At 44.3% G+C, this 23,493-nt stretch overlaps 1 protein-coding gene across 1 annotated transcript; it reads right to left on the reverse strand.

The window, feature by feature from the left end:
• Positions 1 to 737: 737 nt before the first annotated feature.
• LOC142492393 (uncharacterized) lies at positions 738 to 22,829 on the reverse strand. Its single transcript, XM_075595037.1, has 5 exons — positions 22,791 to 22,829; positions 21,974 to 22,040; positions 18,325 to 18,402; positions 17,270 to 17,959; positions 738 to 892 (listed from the first exon to the last, which is right to left on the reverse strand). Exons 1-5 carry the CDS (start codon positions 22,827 to 22,829, stop codon positions 738 to 740), a joined length of 1,029 nt encoding a protein of 342 aa, XP_075451152.1.
• Between the last annotated feature and the right edge of the window lie 664 nt (positions 22,830 to 23,493).

The raw sequence follows: 23,493 nt of genomic DNA on the forward strand, positions 1-23,493 counted from the left end.
CCCGCTTCAAGTTCTCACGAATATATTCATCCATGGCTTCCGTCTTGGGCAACGAGATGGGGTAGGATTTAGACTTGGGCAAGGTGTATCCAGGTACTAGGTCAATCGGACAGTCGTATGAACGATGAGGGGGTAGGAGCTCAGATTGTGTTTTGCTAAAAACATCCAAAAATTCTGCGTAAGGGGAGGGTAATTCCTTCTTAGGATTGGATGTGTTAGCTAGTAAATGAGGCGGGCGTTCCGTAGACGAAGAAGATTCCTCTGACCTTGACCTCCAGATAATGGGATTAGGAGATACCCAATCGATGTGCGGATTGTGCTTCTGCAACCAGGGCAGACCAAGTGTGACCGGTGTACCAGGAGCATGAATCACGTCAAAGTCCAGGGTTTCCTTGTGGGAGTGAGAAGAAAGGGTGATGGGTCTGGTCTCCAAGGAGATATATGCCGGGGTGAGTGGCCGATTAGCAATCCCGACCAAGGCAACGGGGGACCTTTTCTTAGAGAGCGGGATCTGATTCTGTTCAGAAAAGGTCTGGTCCATGAAGTTCCCTCCTGCGCCGGAATCGATAAATGCTGCAGTGGAGGTGCGGAAGGTAGGACCAGAGAGGGAAACGGGAAAGGTGAATTTCTTTGGAAGTTCCCTCCTGGAAAGGGGACAAGAAGATTTAGCACCCAGAGAGAGCCCCTTCGTACTCACTGGGTTTGGTCGTTTCCCGGAGATGGTGGACAGTCACGGGTCAGATGCTCAGAAGATCTGCAATGGTAACACGACTCTCTGGTTGGGCGCAATTGTCGTAAGGGTACTCGAGGACGCTGGACTCCGAGTTGCATCGGCTCCGGAGCTTGCAGAGCAGGCTGCGGGGAGAAAGCGGGTCCCGAGGTAGTAGAGAACCTGGAAAAAGGAGCACGGAAAGGCGTAGACCGGGGTTGCTGGCGCTGAGCGCGGCGTCCCTGAAGTCGCTGATCCATACGAATGGCTTGGGAGATAAGGTCCTCCAGAAGTCCTGGCCTGGGTTGAGAAGCAAGTTCGTCCTTCACCGAGTCCGATAAGCCTTTCCAGAAGACAGAGACTAAGGCCTCCTGATCCCATCGTGTCTCAGCTGCTATGGTCCTGAACTCCAAGGCGTATGGGGCCACAGGCCGACATCCCTGTGAAAGCTGTAGCAGGGAGTCAGAAACAGTCTCTTGGCGTGCGGGGGTATCGAAGACCTGTCTGAAATCTCGTCTAAAGGCTGCATAATCACGTGTAATATCGGGACGCAGTTCCCAGATCGGGGAGGCCCATGCCAGTGCATTACCTGTGAGCAGGCTGTAAATGTAAGCCACCTTTTTATAACCAGTGGAATACTGTTGCGGAGCCATCTCGAACTGGATCTCGCATTGATTGAGAAAGCCACGACAGGCGTGCGGATCCCCCGCGTAGGGCTTCGGAGTCGGAATCTTCGGACCTGGGGATGAAGTGGATACCGGATCTGACTACGCCGGCGGTGCAGCCACAGGTGGTGCCTGAAGAGAAAGGTCCTGTACCTGCTGAGAGAGGAGAGCCACTTGATCCGTTAAGGTCTGGATTTGCTGGTACATTGCCGTCATCATAGAGGCCATGTCAGTCTGGTCTGCATCTTGTGGGCTCGACATAATGTTACGCCGGTGCTGCCCGCAGACCAGACCCATCCCTTATACTGAGGTGGGGACGTAAAGGAACACACACCCGCAGCAGAAGGAGCGTGTCCGGAGTGTGGTGAATTAGGCGTTGCCAGGCCAGGTGATGTTTGCTAGCAATACTTGCCGGTACCGGTTAAAGAAGTTCCGTTGTCGCTGCCGTTTAGCCTAGGTCGGGGATTGGAGAATTCCGGAAGGTCGGTGTCCAAGCAGGGGTCGAGAGCCAGAGGTAGACGTCAGCCAAGCCAAGTCGTAACCTGAGAGAATAAAGAGTGAGAGTGCCAGCGTAGTGATCCACAAGTGGAAACTATGTTGAGCAATGAGTGGGAGACAGGACAGGCAATATAAAGTGCAGCTGACCAATCAGAAGTGGGGGCAGATCTGGAGGAGTGCGTGGAGCTGTCTTAGATAGGTCCGCTTGATTGGCAGGCAGGTGAGTACTTTTATTCTGGGAGACAGCCTTTACGTATGCTGGGGGCGTGATTTCACTGCTAGTGCAGTGAATAAATTATCTTCACCCGGCGCACGCTGTACACGCGCGCGCCCGGGACACATGGCAGCCGCATGGGAGAGGGACGGCTTGGAAGCAGAGATGGAGCGCCGGGGATGGCGGGGAACCCCCAGGACAGCGGAAGGTGACTGGCACGCACCACGGCAGCAGCGGGAGGCAAACGAGGTGAGGAGGGGCCGGGCCGCGGGTGCCGCGATCCCCGAATCCTCACAGTCCTATGGCATTACTTAATCAATTATGTGATTTTTATCTGGCAGGGAGACCAAGATTCATTGGATATCTTTTTAAATGTTATCAATAAGAATAATTTTAATGTTCAATTCACCGCTAAGGTAAGCAAGTCAGAAGTCATATTTCTGGATTTGGTATTATATGTTGAGGACATGCAACTTAAAACTAATTTTAAAACAGTAGATTTCAATTATTACATTCTAGAATCCAGTTGCCATGGTCCTAATTGGATTAAAAACATTCCGTACAGGCAATTGCGAAGGATTATGCGCAATTGCATTGAGGAAGAAGTATATGTTGAACAAACTAAAATTTAAATTAATACATTTAAAGAAAGGAATTATAATGAACGGACAATTAATAAGACCATTGACAAAACAAACAAAATACAGAGAAGTGAACTTACACACATAAATAGTAATAGAAAAAAAATCAGACGATAGAATCAAATAGGTTTAATATGTCTTTCATTACGGAATACAACAGAGAAGCAACACATATTAAGAACATTATATTTAAACACTGGCACATATTAAGGAACGATCCTGTACTCAAAGACCATGTACCTGATATACCTAGAGTGATATTCAGTAGGGCACCAAATTTAAAGAGTCGGTTGGCCCCAACAGTATTTAAGAAAACAACTATTAATGCTTCAATTTGGCTCAGTAAGCCCAAGGGCTACTGCGGTTGCATCATGTGTAAGGCCTGTCTACATAAAAATCCCGATAAATGGATATTCAAGTCTAACCAAACTGGAAAAGAATTTCAAATAGAGGAATATATTAATTGTAGATCCCCCTATGCTGCATACATATTGGAGTGCACATGTGGCCACCAATATGTAGGACCTACCTCCCGACCACTGAGGGTCAGAATTTTAGAACACCTTCAGAATATTAGAAATGGGGTTTTAACACATTGTTTCAAAACAGTTTTATTTGCACCACCAATCTGACCCCAAATATCTAATGTAGAAAGACATCGAACAAGTACTTATAGATTGGAGAGGTGGTAATAGATTAATTCAGCTAGCCAGAAGGGAAACCTTCTGGATCCATAACTTACAAACATTGGTCCCAAAAGGACTTAATGTGGACATAGATATTGGTGCATTTTAAAAATAATTTTAAATAATATTTCTTTATCACCATCAATTGATAATATGTACTGATTTTGGTTTCTCTTTTTCCCCTTTCCTCCTCATTCCTTGTGATTTAGAATTGCATAATTTTTATAGTTTTTATTGTTATTTTATATTCATTTATATTTGTAAAAATGTAGTTTATAATATATATATATATATATATATATAATCAGTGTTCGACAATTCATTATAAATACACGCCCGTGGCGGGTGGATTTTGGCCGCTGGCGAGTAGTTGCTGCGGCTCTATGAATTCCCCTGCTCGCGGCAATTTTTTTTTAAAAATAAATAAATAAATAATCCCCCTCCCTGATTGGGCTAACGCGGGGAAGAGGGCCGGCAGGCAGTGCTGGGTTAGCCCCTTCCCCCTGATCTCCTCCCCCTCCTGATCTCCTCCCCCCCTGCCCTGGGGTGTCCGCCACCTGGGATGCGGGAGATAGGGGGAGGGGTTGTGTTGCGTGGCTGTGCACGTGGGTGGGGTGCTGCCCCTGCCCCGCTCCCATGTGCTGCCCCTCTCCCGTGCTTGCCCCGCTCCCATGTGCTTGCCTCGCTCCTCTGCTTGCCCCGCTCCTGTGCTGCCCCCTCCCATGTGCTGCCCCCTCCCGTGCTGCCCCGCTCCCGTGCTGGCCCCCTCGTGTGCTGCCCCACTCCCGTGCTTGCCCGGCTCCCGTGCTTGCCCCGCTCCCGTGCTTGCCCCCTCCCATGCTGCCCCCTCCTGTGCATTGCCCCCTCCCGTGCGCTGCCCCCTCCCGTGCGCTGCCCCCTCCCGTGCTGGATCGCTCCCGTGCTTGGCCCCCTCCCATGCTGGCTCGCTCCCGTGCTTGGCCCCCTCCCGTGCTGGCTCGCTCCCGTGCTTGGCCCCCTCCCGTGCTGGCTCGCTCCCGTGCTTGGCCCCCTCCTGTGCTGGCTCGCTCCCGTGCTTAGCCCCCTCCCGTGCTGGCTCACTCCCGTGCGCTGCCCCCTCCCGTGCTGGCTCGCTCCCGTGCGCTGCCCCCTCCCATGCTGGCTCGCTCCCGTGCTTGGCCCCCTCCCGTGCTGGCTCGCTCCCGTGCTTGGCCCCCTCCTGTGCTGGCTCGCTCCCGTGCTTGGCCCCCTCCCATGCTGGCTCGCTCCCGTGCTTGGCCCCCTCCCATGCTGGCTCGCTCCCGTGCTTGGCCCCCTCCTGTGCTGGCTCGCTCCCGTGCTTGGCCCGCTCCCATGCTGGCTCGCTCCCGTGCTTGGCCCCCTCCCGTGCATGCTCGCTCCCGTGCTTGGCCCCCTCCCGTGCTGGCTCGCTCCCGTGCTTGCCCCCCTCCCGTGCTGGCTCGCTCCCATGCTGGCTCGCTCCCGTGCTTGGCCCCTTCCTGTGCTTGCACAGGGTGAGGAGGCTGGAGAGCCGAGTCTTGGTGCTTCCCCCCACTCCCCGTCCCCCGTCGGGCGCAAGATGGCCGACACTGCTCCGTGAGGGAGGGAGAGGTGCCTGTTTGAGCTGACACCGGCTCAGGGGAACCCCGAGGAGAGGCATCAGCCCAAGAGATCTACTCAGGAGATACGGGGTGAGTGATGTCATCAGACCACCAACATTTAAAGCACCACTCACACTCGGGGGGGGGGGTAGAGAGAGAGAGAGAGAGAGAGAGAGTGTGTGTGTGTGTGTGTGTGTGTGTTTGTTTGTGTGTGTTTGTGTGTGTGTGTAGTCACCTACCCACCCAGTCAGTCAGTCACCTACCCACCCAGTCAGCCAGTCACCTACCCACCCAGTCAGTCAGTCAGTCACCTACCCACCCAGTCAGTCACCTACCCACCCAGTCAGTCACTACCCACCCAGTCAGTCAGTCACCTACCCACCCAGTCAGTCACCTACCCACCCAGTCAGTCACCTACCCACCCAGTCAGTCACCTACCCATCCAGTAAGTCATTCACCCACCCAGTCAGTCACCTACCCACCCAGTCAGTCACTACCCACCCAGTCAGTCAGTCACCTACCCACCCAGTCAGTCACCTACCCACCCAGTCAGTCACCTACCCACCCAGTCAGTCATCTACCCACCCAGTCAGTCAGTCACCCACCCAGTCAGTCAGTCAGTCAGTCACCCACCCAGTCAGTCAGTCACCCACCCAGTCAGTCACCCAGTCAGTCAGTCACCCACCCAGTCAGTCAGTCACCCACCCAGTCAGTCACCCACCCAGTCAGTCACCCACCCACTCAGTCAGTCAGTCAAACCAGTCAGTCAAACCAGTCAGTCACCCACCCAGTCAGTCAGTCACCCACCCAGCCAGTCAGTCACCCACCCAGTCAGTCAGTCAACCACCCAGTCAGTCAGTCACCCACCCAGTCAGTCAGTCACCCAGTCAGTCACTCAGTCAGTCAGTTAGTCACCCAGTCAGTCAGCCAGTCACCCAGTCAGTCAGTCAGTCACCCAGTCAGTCAGTCAGTCAGTCACCCAGTCAGTAAGTCAGTCAGTCACCCAGTCAGTCAGTCAGTCAGTCACCCAGTCAGTCAGTCAGTCAGTCACCCAGTCAGTCAGTCACCCAGTCAGTCAGTCACCCAGTCAGTCAGTCACCCAGTCAGTCAGTCACCCACCCAGTCAGTCAGTCACCCACCCAGTCAGTCACCCACCCAGTCAGTCAGTCAACCCAGTCAGTCACCCACCCACCCAGTCAGTCAACCCAGTCAGTCACCCACCCAGTCACTCAGTCACATACCCAGTCAGTCAGTCACCCCCCACCCAGTCACCCACCCAGTCAGTCACTCACCCCTTCTCTCTCTGTGTGTATCACCCACCCTCTGTGTGTGTGTGTCACCCACCCTCTCTCCCCTCTGTGTCTCTCCCCTCTGTGTCTCTCACCTCTGTGTCTCTCCCCTCTTTGTCTCTCCCCTCTTTGTCTCCCCCCTCTGTTTCCCCCCAGTCTCTCTCTCTCTCCCACACTATATCTCTCTCCCCCACACTCTCTCTCTCTCCCACACTCTCTCTCCCACACTCTCTCTCTCCGACACTCTCTCTCTCACTCTCTCCCACTCTCTCTCTCTCCCCCACACTCTCTCTCTCTCTCCCCCACACTCTCTCTCTCCCACACTCTCTCTCTCTCTCCCACACTCTCTCTCTCCCACACTCTCTCTCTCCCACACTCTCTCTCTCTCGCACACTCTCTCTCTCTCTCCCACACTCTCTCTCTCTCTCCCACACTCTCTCTCTCCCACACTCTCTCTCACTCCCACACTCTCTCTCTCACTCCCACACACTCTCTCTCTCTCCCACACTCTCTCTCTCTCTCCCACACTCTCCCTCTCTCTCCCACACTCTCCCTCTCTCTCCCACACTCTCCCTCTCTCTCCCACACTCTCCCTCTATCTCCCACACTCTCCCTCTCTCTCCCACACTCTCCCTCTCTCTCCCACACTCTCCCTCTCTCTCCCACTCTCTCTCTCTCCCACTCTATCTCCCCCCCACTCTCTCTCCCACACTCTCTCTCTCTCCGACACTCTCTCTCTCCCCTACACTCTTTCCCACACGCTCTCTCTCTCCCACACTCTCTCTCTCTCTCGCACATTCTCTCTCTCTTGCACACTCTCTCTCCCACACTCTCTCTCTCTCCCACACTCTCTCTCTCCCACACTCTCTCTCTCTCCCACAGGCTCTCTCTCTCTCCCACACTCTCTCTCTCTCTCCCACACTCGACCTCTCTCTCCCTCACTCTCCCTCTCTCTCCCACACTCTCCCTCTCTCTCCCTATCTCTCCCACACTCTCCCACACTCTCCCACACTCTCCCACACTCTCCCTCTCTCTCCCCCACACTCTCCCACACTCTCTCCCCCACACTCTCTCTCCCACACTCTCTCTCTCTCTCCCACACTCTCTCTCTCCCACACTCTCTCTCCCACACTCTCTCTCTCCCACTCTCTCTCCCACACTCTCTCTCTCCCTCCCACACTCTCTCTCTCCCTCCCACACTCTCTCTCTCCCTCCCACACTCTATCTCTCTCCCCAACTCTCTCTCTCTCCCCCACTCTCTCTCTATCTCTCTCTCCCCCCCTCTCTCTCTCTCTCTCCCCCCCTCTCTCTCTCTCTCTCCCACACTCTCTCTCTCCCACACTCTGGATCTGGATATCTTATTTACCCTTATATATCTTAACTGCCCTATACTACACCGAAATAACCTATACTGCTTTCTTCCAGATATGACTCAAGCTTCACACGGAAGACATCGGAATCCCCCCTAACCCAGAAGACAGGTAGGGAACACTTCCCCTCCAATGTATAACATTGTGGGAATGAGGGTACCTGGACATTGGGGGACTGCGGATCAGGTAAGATCCCAGGCGGGATTGCTGCTTTAGATATTGTGAAGCGGGGACGTCCAGACACTGGTTAAGGGGTTCAGGAAACTAGTCATTCACACCTGGCTTTTATTTCTAGATCCGACATTTACACACACACACACACACACACACACACACACACACACACACACACACACACACACACACACACACACACACACACACACACACACACACACACACACACACACACACACACGTAACAAGGACTAATTGTAGTATAATGTAATACAATAAATACATTTATGTCAAAAACAAATGTTGTTCTGACTAGGAATTTATTAAATGTATTTTATTTATATATTTTATTTTAAAGCGGGGTTGGGGGCGGGACTAAGCTTGGGGGCGGGGTTGGGGGCGGGACTAGGTGGCGAGTAGATTTTTTGGTTGGGCGAGTAAATTTTTGGGTCATTTGTCGAACACTGTATATAATGTATTTGATGTATATGTCAGCTAAGATTAGGAGTCCATGCAATAACACACATTCATTTTGACTTTAATCTATTGATGTTCCAGCTATATACTTGAGCCAATCAGAGTGTGGGAACTAAGGGCCTCATGCAGTAAGTGTTGATAAGGATTTTTTCGGCATTTTATAGCCAAAATTGGGTTTGAGATTCAGTAAGCGCCGATAAGTGCTTGATTTCGGCAGGTTTCGTAGCCGATAATTTTGTTATGGCCAGTCGGCTGGCGATAAGCCTGTTTTCGCCACTGATCGCCACTTTTTAAAATCGGCTGGATTCAAGAACCAAAATCAGCTTATCGGGCTGATCGGCACTACGAAATTGAGATGTTATGGCCAATTTCTCCCGCCAACTAAAGTTGGCAGGTTGGAGGGGAGAACGATCGCTAAGGCTGCCGGAACGGCACTTAGAAAAAAAAACTCTTCTGTACATCAATGGAATCAATGGAGCGGGGACGTATAACAGTATAGTACTGTTTACGTTTCATTGCTCACAATACAAACGTCATTTGCATTACAGTGTGGGGGGCATTCCCTGCATTGTGTCACAGCTGACGTGTATTATTTGCATAACATTGTACTTTTACATGTTTTCAGCATTTGCGTGTCACATTACTCATCATGTGATGATGTGTCAAGGGAAAATCCTATACTCAATTCTTAAAGGAGAACCTCACATCATATCACACATTTTACTGAACTGAGCGACAATTATTTACATGATGTTACACATGTCACACATGTCACACATACACCGTATATTCATGTTCCTTTACATTACACAATGCTTGTAATGTGTGACGCATCTTTAAACGTTCATGTACATCTTTATTCTCATGTTTACATCTAGTTTTGGTCCTCCCTATTTTCATGACGTCACTTATTGGACGCTCAATCACATTGCATGTTTACATTGTAACCGTTGCATTACAAGCACTTCAACCTAACTTCTACACACATGTACAGTAATTAATCATTGTGACACCTTGTAAACTCATTCTATAGAAACTATCCTCATTACAGAAATGCATGCATATGCACACGACAATTCATTGTTGTCAACATGTGACAATAACATGGCTAATTACACATGTTACACCAAACTTTTCCCACGTCAATCTCAGCCTTTTTGACTAATTACATGACTGACTGTTGCGTTCAGAAGTGTTACATGCATTGCACATTAAACTATTTATTTTCAAGCAATGTTTGTACAAAGCTTCACGTCACATCATTGGCAAATATCATCATTCCCTGCAGAATTCACACAACAAATACTTCTAACATCAACTGCACACAGCTTGGCACAGAAGTACTTTATTATGTTAATGTAACACCTTGCATTTTACTATGTCACCTGACATCATCACATACCTATTTAAAGGACGCCCATTACCTGCTCATTCACAGCTACTCATTTCAAAATGTTGTGATTGTTTAGGAGACGGAGGAACATTCTTTTCTATGACATGCTTGCTGATCAAGAGAATGATATAGGGCAAGGGAGGGACAGACCGAGGGACAGTGACAGGGACATGCACGCGGATACGACAGGGACATAGAGATGGACAGGCCGAGGGACAGGTAGAGGGACAGGAGATCAGAGGAGAAGACAGAGGAGACAAGTTGTGCCTCGTCCGCGTGTGTACAGGGAGAGAACCCTGTTAGATGGGATGAGTGAGGAGGAGATAGTAAGTCGCTATCGTTTGAGTTCAGCAGCAATCTTATCTCTTTATGAAGAGATAAGGGGAGATTTAGATTTTGTGACAGCCAGAGGTCGTGCAGTCCCTGGGCTTGTTAAAATGCTGTGCTCATTACATTATCTTGCTTCCGCGTCATTCCAGACAACTGTGGGCATAGTGGGCGGGGTCTCGCAATCTACATTCTCGCGGGCCTTTACCCAGTTTCTCTATGCACTCAATAGACGCGCTAGGAATTATATTCATTTTCCTACAGAGGCGACAGAGTGGCTGGAAGTCAGGACTGGCTTTTATAATATAGCAGGGATACCATGTGTGCTGGGTGCAATCGATTGCACACATGTTGCTTTGATTGCACCTAGTCAGAGTGAGCATGTTTACCGCAATCATAAGCACTACCATTCACTCAATGTACAGGTGGTATGTGATGCCACGATGAGGATAATGCATGTGGTACCCAAATTCCCTGGTTCCAGTCACGATTCCTCTATCCTGAGGAACTCTTCAGTCTTCCATGCGTTCCAAGAGGGACATTTTGAACATGGTTGGCTGCTGGGTGAGTACAGATTTAGATGTTCTAACACAAAACACATTTTTCTTTAGGAATGTTGGCATTGTAGAATCTTATCACTAATGTAAGCTTATGTGTGCTCCATTCATTATAGGTGACTCGGGATACGGAATTAGGCCGTGGCTCTTGACTCCGGTGCTAAACCCTCAAACTGAAGCAGAGGAGAGGTACAATGCAGCCCATATCTCTACAAGATCTGTTATAGAGAGGACATTTGGCCTACTCAAGACCAGATTTAGGTGTCTGGACAGAACTGGTGGGGTTCTTCTATACAAGCCTCAAAAAGTGTCTGATATTATCCTTGCCTGTTGCATTTTGCACAATGTTGCACTCAGGCACAATGTACAATCAGACCTAGCTGAGCCTTTGGTAGACGAGCATCCCACCCATGTAGCTGCTGAAAATGAACAAACAGCCAGTGGTGGCCAGACACGCCAGAATCTCATCAATTCATTTTTTTCTTGTAAGTAAAAACATATATGTTCCTAGTACTACTTTTATAGTTCAATTATGTTATATTAACAATAATGTTTTTTTATATAACCTTCTGTTAGGACACAGATGAATATGGGTTGCACACCTTTCTTTTCTCTGCTGTGTGCACAAAGGGATGTGGCACCGGTATGTTATTGTTGCACAGGTTATATAATCCCTCTTAAATTGTACATTAGTTGTGTGTATGTGAATACAACTGGGGTAACAAAGCACTAATATTTTAGCATTGTGTTGTTCCTTATGCTAACACAATACACATAGTATGGGCATAGTCATTCATTCTTGCAGTATGCTAACATACAATGTTATTGGTGCAGTGTAACATGTACATCCATATGATGTGTACACCAGCCTGCTTTACATTTTGAATGTGATTAAATATACATGGTGTTGCACATTTAACACCAAATACACACTTTTCTGTGTTGCTTACGGTACTGAAGATGGCATGTCAATGTTTGCAATTTAAATATTGTTCCATTGCATTATAGGTATATATCCAGTATGACTGATCATGGTATGTATATTTGCTGACATCTCTCATAAGATGTGCCTACCTAAATCTTCCTATAATTATTTGAAGTAAAAACCCAACATATTGGTTTAAAGCCAAATGTAACATACATGTACTTTCTGTATCATGTATATGCATTTAGCTACTCTTGAGGTTTTATGTGCATTGTATTAGAAAATGATTACTCCCATTTCATCACATTTTATGTATGTTTCCTTATAAATTCCATTAATGTAATATAGAGGTGTTTGGAGAAAAGGGGATAACTGTACTTATTTGTTTACTTACGGGAGCTCATTCATCACGGATGCAATTGACTGATCATAACACTCCATGCATGAATACCTGTAATCACAACAATGCGTACTACATCTTATATTTAGCAATGTAGTTGTTTATTAATGCTAGGAATTAATAGTCAACATTAATTTAAATTTGTGACATGTGTATGTATAACTCACATGTGTGTGGATGTGACCTACATGTAACAAGTGTCAAAGTGTAAACAAAACCACAATTTTGTCGCAAATGTTACTGTAATTTTGCATTTCTAATTTCCCACTATGACAATGTTGGTAATATATTTGGAATGTCATTCACGTCACTTCATCATTATCATGATGATAATTATCAAGTATTCTGAAAATATAAACGTTAATCACGTGCACATTAGCATGGGCACACTTTTTAAGACAACTGTTTGTGTCTGTATCAATTTGTGTAGGATCCATGTATAACACCGACAAATGATAACAGCAGCTTTATTATGGTAGCTTATATCATCATATTGACTGTACAATTTATTTTTAGAACGTTTAATAAACACAGTAAACTATAGTTAGTTAGGTTAATGAAATATACACAGAAACGTACTTCATTACATGATGTTGATGTAATATTCAGAACATCATGCATTGTAGGGGACCACAACATCTAGCCAATAACATTATTTGCTACAGCCCCATACCATTTTATCAACATACCCATGTAACAAGAGATTTTTAAAAAGAAATGGCTAGTTGGTTGTAAGTGTCCTTTACATTGGGAGAAGGAGTGGCTCAGTGAGTAAAGACACACACTGGCACTGAGAGTTTGAAGCAGGGGAGTTCTGGTTCAAATCCCGGTGTCGGCTCCTTGTGACCTTGGCCAAGTCACTTTATCTCCCTGTGCCTCAGGCGGCAAAAAATAAATTGTACGCTCCACGGGCCAGGGACCTCAGCCTGAAAAATGTGTCTGTAAAGCGCTGCGTACAACTAGCAGCGCTATACATGAACATGCTCATATTATTATTATTGTTACATAGTTTCGACAGTCATACGTTCCATTACACAATAGAATACACAAATGTGTTAGCAGAGTGGGAATGGTTGTTATATATAAAACACACCATGCCATAAAATGCTAGTAGTAATTAAAGAACACTCAATAAAAATTCATGAGGCACTCTTTTGCAACATCATTATGTTAATTAAGTGCTTATGCAATATAGGCATAAGGGTATCACATTTTTAATTGTTTGTTAATAAGCGCTGCAAGCAATATAAAATTAGTTCCATATGTAGTATAGTAGTCGGTGGCTCCTCCTCACAATCATCTCATATAAAGGTAGACTCTTCTGAAATCATACATTGATCCGATTGTATCTTCCCCGACATCTCTGAAATACAGCAAACACATGATGGTCAAAGATGGCACCTTACTATATATGTATCCGTGACAACGCGTTACACACCTCTATATGATTGTGTACATACACACGTCACTCACTTATATGTTAGAACTACAAGTGTACATCATTATGTAATCTGTCATGAAATTAGGAGCAGGCATAACTATGTATATGAAGTGAACGTTGCCTGTATACTGTAAAATGTGCGCGCACATCTTAGTGTGCGCACGCACTTCACGCTTGGGTTGACTAACTGTTAGCGCATGCGCAAAACAATGCGTACGTTGTGCGTTCAATACATGTTGAAAATACCATTAACCATAAAATATTTATTTCAAATACTATGAAGGCGAAACTACATTCGTTCTAAACGAGTACATGTGTATTCTTTTTAAACAGACGTGTGTGGACAGAAAGCACGGCCGATAACACAATGCGCAAATGCAATACGTGTGACGTCATGTTAAGGCAGCGTGAAGCGCACGCAAACACTCCTCCCACTCAATTAACATTCGGCTAACGCCCAGTGTACGCCTACAAACACTGAGCCGCACGCATGACACACTGCAGTTACCGTAACTATAACAAAACAACACAGCCAATAGGCTTTGACGCGCGCACGTCGTTTGGGGGCGGGACTTACATCCGTAATCCTTTTTAAGGACGCCTTGGCACATGACAAGGGTCCCACGTCATACGTGGTGGACCCGATTTTGTATTTTGTAGATGTTGCATGATAACAAAACAGGTATGTGTTAGAGTTATGGTAACATGTTGCTAATATGTTTAAATGGATAGGAAAGTACGTATATTTATTCCGTCAGCAATGTGTACTACTATTTCAGGTTCTACTATATTGTAATAGGAAACAATTTGTTTGTGATCGCTACATGTTATGCAGTCTGCAATGTTACGGTGTATCCACGCATTTAAAGTGAAAATGGTGGTTCGGAAAAAAAATAAATAAATAAACGCAGAGTAAACGCATAACGATTGTTATATTTACCATTCTTGTAGAATTAACACTTCGTCTGGCTGCAACTGGTCGCTCCAGAAAAACAAGGCATTTGCATCCACGCTTGACCCAAACGCTGAATCCTGTATGACACACATCTCCTCCATGAAGCGCTCATAGGAATCGCCACTGCTTTCTTCAAACAATTGGTCAGGAGGTAGGTTCATTTCTTCGGGTACCCATTCCAATGCATTTTCAGCTGAAAGGCTTGGTACATAATCATAGTAGTTATGTTCTTGTACAATGTGGGTTTCAGGAATGGAGGGTGCAGATATTGCAGCAGGTATCGATTCACACGGAACAGTAGTAGCGGATCCATTGCTATTGGCATTAGGAATAAATATGCCATTTAGCACAATATGTGTGCCCTCTTTCACGGTGAAATGTTTATCCTTAGCAAGCTTCCAAAAACCATACCTGTCTTGTAGCTTATCCTGCACACGTTCAAAACAGTCATTAGTTGATAAAGTGAATCTTACTGAGGATTTAAAATTTCGCGCATGCCCAGGTTCTTGGTAATAAGGATACTTGGCTCTAATCAAATCATAGATTTGACCGGTGTTCGCTTTGTGTCCTGATGTCGACAAAATAGCTTATACAGTAGATTTGGCCCGTGTTGGCTTTGTGTCCCGACGCGGACAAAATCACTTCTGCTATCATGAATTTGTATCCTTTGTGCGGATGCATATTTTTTAATAATTCATCAGCCATTGCAGATTAACAGAAAAGATGTCTGCAGTCCTCTGTTCTTTGCTCATAAGAATGAAACTGCTCAATTGCTAACTATTTGCTGTCTTTACTTTTCAAGGTCATAAAAAGTATCAACTTGTACTCCTTGTTTGAAGCACCAATTGGATGTGTAGAAATAATTGGTTTCACGTTTGTGGTTTGTGATAGGCGTTTGTCAGACCAACATGTATCATTTTTTTATCTACTTTCTCACAACATTGCTAGACTTTTAATTAAGAAACATTGTGGGTTGAGGAAAAATAACATTGACCACTGTCTGAAAATAGTGCTTACACAGCCATATAATGAAATATACACACACCTGCAAAAGTAAATGTTTTTTTCCCTCATAAATTTCAGTGTGTATTTGAAAGTCTGGTTAACTCCCTGTCTGCATCAGTTTAACTACGTGTGTCTATATGTATATATATATATATATATATATCTCTCATAAATATATATATATATATATATATATATATACTGCTATATATATATATATATATATATATATATATATATATATATATATATATATATATATATATATATATATATATATATATATATATATATCCTGCTATATAAATATATATATATATATATATATACTGCTATATATATATATATATATATATATATATATATATATATACTGCTATATAATATATATATACTGCTATATATATATATATATATATATACTGATATATATATATATATATATATATATATATATATATAAAACAATATGTCTGTAAAAACAAACTGTACATGTCTGTGTGTGTATATTACAACTTTTAAGGGCTTATACCTGTATGTAAAGAGGGATTTTTATATTGGTGTGATTTATTTAAAGGTTAACATAATAGAGGCTTAAACTTTTATGGCCTATTGCATTGACCTGTATGGTAAATGTGATTTACCATCAAAATTTTTTTTTTTTTTATTTAGAAGGGCTGTAGTGTTAAAACCAATAATATATATATATATATATAATACAGGAGTACACACAACATATTGATGCCAGTAAGTAGGCCTTGTATGAAACCTATTTAAATGGTGATAAACATGAGTGAATTAAGTAATAAAAATTTGTTGTAGGCCAATACTGTTATAGGCTCACAGGTAGTATAGTTCACAAACATTAGGCCTGTATTATTAAAATACTGTGTTTTCACAAGGAAGCATGAAGTGTATGTTTTTTGTAAATACATCTATACCAGTTTAGATAGTACTATATATACATACACACACACACACACACACACACACACACTGTGTGTGTGTGTGTGTGTGTGTGTGTGTGTGTGTGTGTGTGTGTGTGTGTGTGTGTGTGTGTGTGTGTGTGTGTGTGTGTGTGTGTGTGTGTGTGTGTGTGTGTGTGTGTGTGTGTGTGTGTGTGTGTGTGTGTGCATATATCCATACATACTACATATATATTAGTATACATTCAGAGATGTTCTTGAAACAAGAACACATAAATGATTAAAGGACAACATTACAATGGCCAAGCAAGGCAAAGGTAAGTAATATTTAACACATAATCCTGCTGTACACGGACAAGAAAGATGTTTGCAGTTAAATAGATGTGTGTTTTTAATTGCATGTGAATAATATGCACATGCAATGATTACATCAAGTAACACACCCAAATACAATGTTTTGCAGGTAAGTCAATGGCAGATTCTCTAAACATAGCAACTGCCTCCTGGTGGACCATTACTGAACAGACGATTAATACATCAATATTAATAATACTATTCATTAATTAGGACTGTTTACATTTCCAAAACTTCACGTGTACAAGAACATACTTGAAAGTTTGGAAACAACACAGTCTTCAGCATACATACAATATTAATTAGATAATCTGAAGTCAACAAAACAAGGCCAAAGACATATTTAGTGAATTATAACATTTATTTTTTTTGTTCCTTTTGAGAGCGAGTAACAGGCCTGCTTGTTGTCTCTTGGATTTTCCTTTTTCATTTTGCAACAACTTTAGCCACAACAGAGCCACTTTGAGTGGCCTCTGGCACTTCACGGGCAGGGCTTGTGGCCAGTGACTCACCTACAGGGCTTTTGGGCAGTGACTCACCTACAGGGCTTTTGGGCAGTGACTCACCTACAGGGCTTTTGGGCAGTGACTGTTCACCGACAGGGCTTTTGGCCAGTGACTCACCTACAGGGCTTGTGGGCAGTGACTGTTCACCAACAGGGCTTTTGGCCAGTGACTCACCGACAGGGCTTGTGCCCACTGACACATGTGAGCAAGCTGGTAGACACTGCACAAGTGATGGTTGGTCTGTTTCATGTGTGTCTTTTTTTGTTTGTGTCCAAAAACTGGTCAGTAGTAACTGCTTGTGCTGTTTTGTTTTTGTCGCCTCCTTTGTAGGTGTCAGCTCCTGATTTTGTACAGATGGCAGCGGTAGGATGTCGTCAGGAACCTGCACAGCAATGTCTGCTACTTGACCGGTAACATTCGGACCTGGGGAATGAAGATCAGATGCATGTGGTGAAAAATTACCAGCATGTAAAGATCCTGCCTGTGAGGTGTTGAAGTTGAAATGTGGTACAGTAGTCATTCTCAAGTAATTAGCTTGGGTTTGCTGAACAACTAATGCTTCGAATGAGGTGTTGATTTTTTGCAACTGTTTAGGCACTTCAATGAAGACTCTGTGGAGATGTGCCAATTGTGATATCGTTTCTTCCTGCAGTGCAATCATCCTTTCCAGCACTGTCATCAGATCAGAATGGCGACGATTTTCTGCTTCCACAATTTTTCCCTCAGAAGCTACTATTGCATCGTATGTGTTAGTTGATGGACGATTTGGCGGTATAACTGTTTCAATTGGAACCTCTTCATGGTCACTTGATTGTATTTCTGTGTCTATGGCGGCATCATCATCATCATCTTCATCATCATGTTCTAAAAATAAATGTACACATTATTAAATGGCATGTTAATCTCTGCTGTTTTACTATGTCATTATACTGTGTCATAAGTAACACCTAACATGTTTCCATACGTTTCATAACCTCACATTAAAATCTACCTTGACTTACGAATAATGTTTGGACTCAGTATGAAATATGAATGAATGAACACTTGCTCTAAACTCAGAACTCCTACATGATAGTTCACATCACTAACACAATACATGTTGCCTTACACTTCATTTTCACTGACACTAAGTAATCCTATTTAAAGAACATGTGCAAAACAAATAATGAACATGACAACATAACATATAGAAGTGCACATATTATATGGCCACCAACTGATACACTCACCTTCTAGGTGTGTTGAGCTGCATGACCCAGGTGAAGACACTTGTTCCGTCTCAGGTGACACATGTCCTCCAGGGGCAACTATATATAACAATAACATTAGTTGTACATTTACATGTGTAAATATTGAACAAACAGTTATTGTATGTTCTGTATTTATGAGTACCTAACAGCATCAGTTCCTTAACCGAAAATGTGTGTGTGAAAGTGAACATAAATAGTTGTTATAACAATGTACATGCCTGTGTACTTAGAACTTTTGAGTTCCCTAACATACAACATACTATGTTTCTGCAGTAATGCGTGAGGATAAATTGATTAAATTTGTACATAAAAATCATATGTTGTGTAGTCATATCAGTATCATAATGTACATAACTATCATGAGATGAACATTCACAATGGTTATCATGAAGGTGGTCATATTGCAAAAAGTTTTGTTTTTGGTACAGGATATGTGTGGTACATTAATAGAAGATGTGGCACACCTGAATGTGGCTGTCACTCAACAAGACAACACATGCAGTGTGTGATAATGTGTCATTGATAGTAGTTCAACTATAGATATGAGTGAACTAATGTGTGACGTACGGTTTGATAACTAATGACTTGTTGGGGCATTTAGTAGCTAGAGTTAAGCTTTCAAATGAGTGTGATTAACTTCAGTTGTGCTAGTCAGGTTGTAAGAACGGTATTCCCTTCCCCAAAAAGCCTAATCAGCCAGACCTTTCAATTACTTCAAACAGGTGAAAATGGTGTGAACTAAGTTGACCCTAAGATGACCCTGTAATTTGTGTTTGTGCTGAACCCCACCCCCTCTGTTGACGTGTACGCTGTGATGACATATTCATTGCAGCTGCTTTAACACAATGGTAGAGGAGCTAAATAGTCGTCTGCAGTGTTTAAGTTATGAACACAATGACATAACATATGCTACGTGTGCCTCATTATGCTGTCTGTATATGACATAAAGCAAAAATGGACCTTTTCCTAAACAACTATAGATGTGTTAGTGCAAGTGATGTTTGTAGGCCGTTGCATGCAATATATTTGATGCATGCTTAAAATAGGCAGTAATGTCGTGTTTGTAGGAGTAAAATAAATAAAATACACAATAATATTATACATATTTATGTTCTGTACCTGTAGCTAGTAATAATTTCTCATTAGCATGTGTTACACATGTATACTACCCTGTTGTTCCCCATCTTCGCCCACCATCAATTGCTTCCACTGCAGCAATGCATTTTGGGAATTCACATGTAAATGACCACGCAATGGCACGTGCTATATTAGTTACTGCTTTTAGTAGGACTACAACATATATGTCTATTTTGAGATATATATATATATACAGAATCAGACATATACATATATAGATGCAGGTATGCTTATATTGTGAAGACAGTATAAAAAGCAGCGGAAATATGCAAAATAACTGTAAGCAACGACACGCCTAGTACAGTAATATTTCTCACCTGGTGGAAATTGTGAGGGATAAATTCCAATATCACGGTCACCGGCCAAGCCCTCCACGACGACGGGAAGTAATTTTGCCCAAAGCAGCTCCTCCAATGGAGTTAATATCAGACGTTGTGGTGTCTCTAGCGACAATTATCCTTGACCCTGACACTATTCCCACACGCATTGACACCAATGACTATTGTGTCCCACATTTCTTTTTTGCTTGATGAACTTGTCCGCCCTTGAAAAACATTGAAAATATATGAGGTTAATTAATAATAATACAAGCACCAGTTTCCTACACTGCTAGCTGTTCCAAGAGATAGCAAACATGCTGTTTTAGGTGTAATATGTGAAGCACATGAGCATTCACTACTAAACCTAGACATGTAAGCAAGCTTGCATTCATATTGTATGCAGTTATGGCAAATTGAACGCCTGTGTTTAGTTGTCCTTGTAACGCATGATAAAAAGCTGTGTTTCCACACTAATTAACATAGAAAGATATTCTGTACCCATATTTGCATATGAACAAAACTCACATGACCTAGGATCACATGTATTTGAAGAATAAATGGAAAGGTACACTTACCTACTAAATGTCCATAGATACTGTCATAGTGCTCCAGAATCCCAGTGACAAGAGCTCTATTTTCCTGGTCATTGAAGCGAGGATTACGTGGCTTCTCCACACGTTTCTTCCGAGCAGGTTTAGGCTCAGAGCTTGGCTGGTGCTGACTGGACTCTCCTTCTTCCAATGGAAGAGACTCCAAAAGCTGGCCACCAGCAAGCACGCCACCACCAGACACCCCATCAGCAACTGAGCCACCAGCAGCACTCCCACTCCCAGCACCAGCACTCCCACTCCCAGCAACAGCACTCACACTCCTAGCACCAGCACTCCCACTCCCAGCAACAGCACTTGCACTCCTAGCACCAGCACTCCCACTCCCAGCAACAGCACTCGCACTCCTAGCACCAGCACTCCCAATCCCAGCAACAGCACTCACACTCCCAGCAACAGCACTCGCAGCAACAGCACTCGCAGCAACAGCACTCCCAACAACAGCACTTGCACTCCTAGCAATATCACTCCCCTGAACAGTACGTTCACTCTGATGCGTACTCGCACGAGTAGCACTACCACTCCCACCAGCATCACTCTTCCCACGCTTTGCGGGCATACTTACAGCACTCACAAAAAACAGACAACAAATGTACAGCCAATCACACAAAACACTTCCACATATAAAACAAGACAAAGATGTAAACAAAACAACAAAGGACAAAGCTCTCACAATACACAACAAGTCTCTCAGTCAATATGCAAATCTTAAATCACCCAGCTCTGTGCGTCTCTCTCTCTCTCACTCCCAACAACACAGAGAATGATTACCAGTACACGTTGCCTTTAAATATGGTGCGCTATCCAATACATGCTTGGTTCGCCTGATTCAGCAAGATTTGTGATTGGGCAACCTAACAGCACCCCGCCACGCACGCCGATACACCTGTGTGTGATCGGCAAATCATCGTGAGAGTGGGCGGATTTGTTTTCGGCTTGATTTTGAATGTATTCGGCACTTAATGCATACGGAGAGGGAAAATCGCCAATAACATGACTAATCGGTAAGCTTGCCGATTTCATATATTCGTCGCTTACTGCATGAGGCCCTAAATCCCCAATCTGATTGGCTCAAGTACCATGTGACTGCCTTCGGATGGCGTCACATCCTTTCTCCCCCAAGCCTTTGTCACATGGTCTACTACAGCCAATCAGAGTTAAGATTTAGTTCCCATGCTCTGATTGGCTCCAGTACCATGTGACGGCAGCCATCTTGCTTTTAATGACATCATCTTAAAGGGAAATAAAGCACAGCCATTCTGATTGGCTGGCTTCATTTTCTTTACGTGACGTCACCAAAAAAACAAACAAACCCCCCCCCCCAGAAAATCACATGGTTTTCACTGCCCAATCAGGGCCGTGGGAACCATTTCATGGAAATGTGACGTTATAGGTCATAGGCCTATGTTGTCTCATTTTTGAGCAAGAAGCCGAGGAGGAAGGACCTCCGGAAGGAAGAAGAGGAGCAGGGCGTGCCAGAAGAAGAGACAGAAGACCCCGAAGAGTGACGGTATGGATTACAAATGTTTAAAAACAAGAAAAACACTTGGTTTTTTTGCTTACCTGGTTCCTGTTGCGTGGATTGGTTCGAGAGCATGCAGTGTCCCCGGGAGTCGGTGGGTGAAGTCATCTAAAGGTACAGTAAGTAAACAAAATAAATGTATGTTATTGTATTTTTTCAGGTTTTATTTATTTTTTTAATGTGACAGATGTATTTTTTTGGAAAAGTTATTGTACCTGTTTTTATATATGTCCCTATGGCTATACATACATACATACATAGACAATATATGGTTATTATGCATTTTTATTTTTCATGTCATTTAATTGTTTTTTATGCCCATTTATTGCCCCTGTATTTATGTGTCTCCATATGGATATATCCAGGGTAGGAAGGGAGCGATGGTATCAGGAACACCCAAAAAGAAAAAATGGGGAATAATGGTGCAGCAAGTAAACACAGAATGTGGATCTATGGCAAATCTTGGCTCTAATAAAATGCCTACTTACAACAAGTAGGTATTAAAACAGCAAATATTGATGTTGGAACAAGAGGTGGTTCATGGAGACTTCCACTCGTAGTATCAGGTAGGTGTTACAGCAGCATAATGGAATGGGAGATGATTCATGCAGGCTTCCACTCGCAGTCAGGGTCATGCAAAACAGGGAGAGGCCATAGTGTAGATCATAAAAACGTAATATTTATATTTAAAAGCACTTAAGACATGTACTCACATTGTGTACATAGAACAAAATCACATAAGATTTTACTTGAGGCAGTCGGTCAGCAAACGAGGTGTTAGAGCTGCACACTTCAAAGTCCCTCCACGAGAGTGCCCCCTCGCCGGATCGCAGATGGAAAGCGTCTGAGTTAGCTCACTTGCAGCACAGCTGCAACACAGTCTGGAAGCTGCTCCATCTTTGAAGGCACAGAGTCAACACTGCGATCCTGCCGTCCCCTTCACTGTCTACTCCAAGCCGGAAGTCGTCAGTCCAAGGCCCGGACGTGACGTCAGATGCTTTCCATCTGCGATCCGGCGAGGGGGCACTCTCGTGGAGGGACTTTGAAGTGGCTGCAGCTCTAACACCTCGTTTGCTGACAGACTGCCTCAAGTAAAATCTTATGTGATTTTTTTCTATGTACATGTAGCCATGCATAATAATGACTGCGTACATCTTCCCTGTTGGCAGTAAGTCCTGGTAAGTACAGGCCTGCCAACAGTAGTTATGGAGGTTTTCCCTCACACCCTGGTGTGGTGCCCTGTGTAAGGAAGGGAGTGGCTGTATGCTCTGAGTCCCTGGATAGTGATATCAGAGCATACACCTGCCCCCTGAGGTATAAAGGGCACAACACTGTCAGTTAGAGAGTGGCAAAGTAGTTGAAAGTGTTGGCCAGCAGTTGTGTGAAGCGGTTGGAGGAATACTTTTGTGACCCTAGTGCTGTAACTAGCGGTAGCAGAGTGATCAATCAAGTCTGTCTAAGCCACACTGTGTCCAGGGACCTGGCGCAGTGGTGATCTCCCTAGGAGAAAGGGAATCCCACTTCAATACGGGAGGGCGTACCTGGCAAAGGGACAGCACGG

Source organism: Ascaphus truei, chromosome 4 (assembly GCF_040206685.1).
Source record: "Ascaphus truei isolate aAscTru1 chromosome 4, aAscTru1.hap1, whole genome shotgun sequence".
Classification (NCBI taxonomy): domain Eukaryota; kingdom Metazoa; phylum Chordata; class Amphibia; order Anura; family Ascaphidae; genus Ascaphus; species Ascaphus truei.

What these genes read in the sequence shown, in the direction of transcription:
- LOC142492393 (XM_075595037.1), bottom strand. Translation starts at nt 22,829, where the DNA reads ATGGAGCAGCTTCCAGACTGTGTTGCAGCTGTGCTGCAA. An exon ending in GTGTTGCAGCTGTGCTGCAA is followed by an intron (nt 22,041 to 22,790) that starts GTGAGCTAACTC and finishes CTGTACCTTTAG; the next exon opens with ATGACTTCACCCACCGACTC. An exon ending in ATCCACGCAACAGGAACCAG is followed by an intron (nt 18,403 to 21,973) that starts GTAAGCAAAAAA and finishes TGTTATATATAG; the next exon opens with TTGCCCCTGGAGGACATGTG.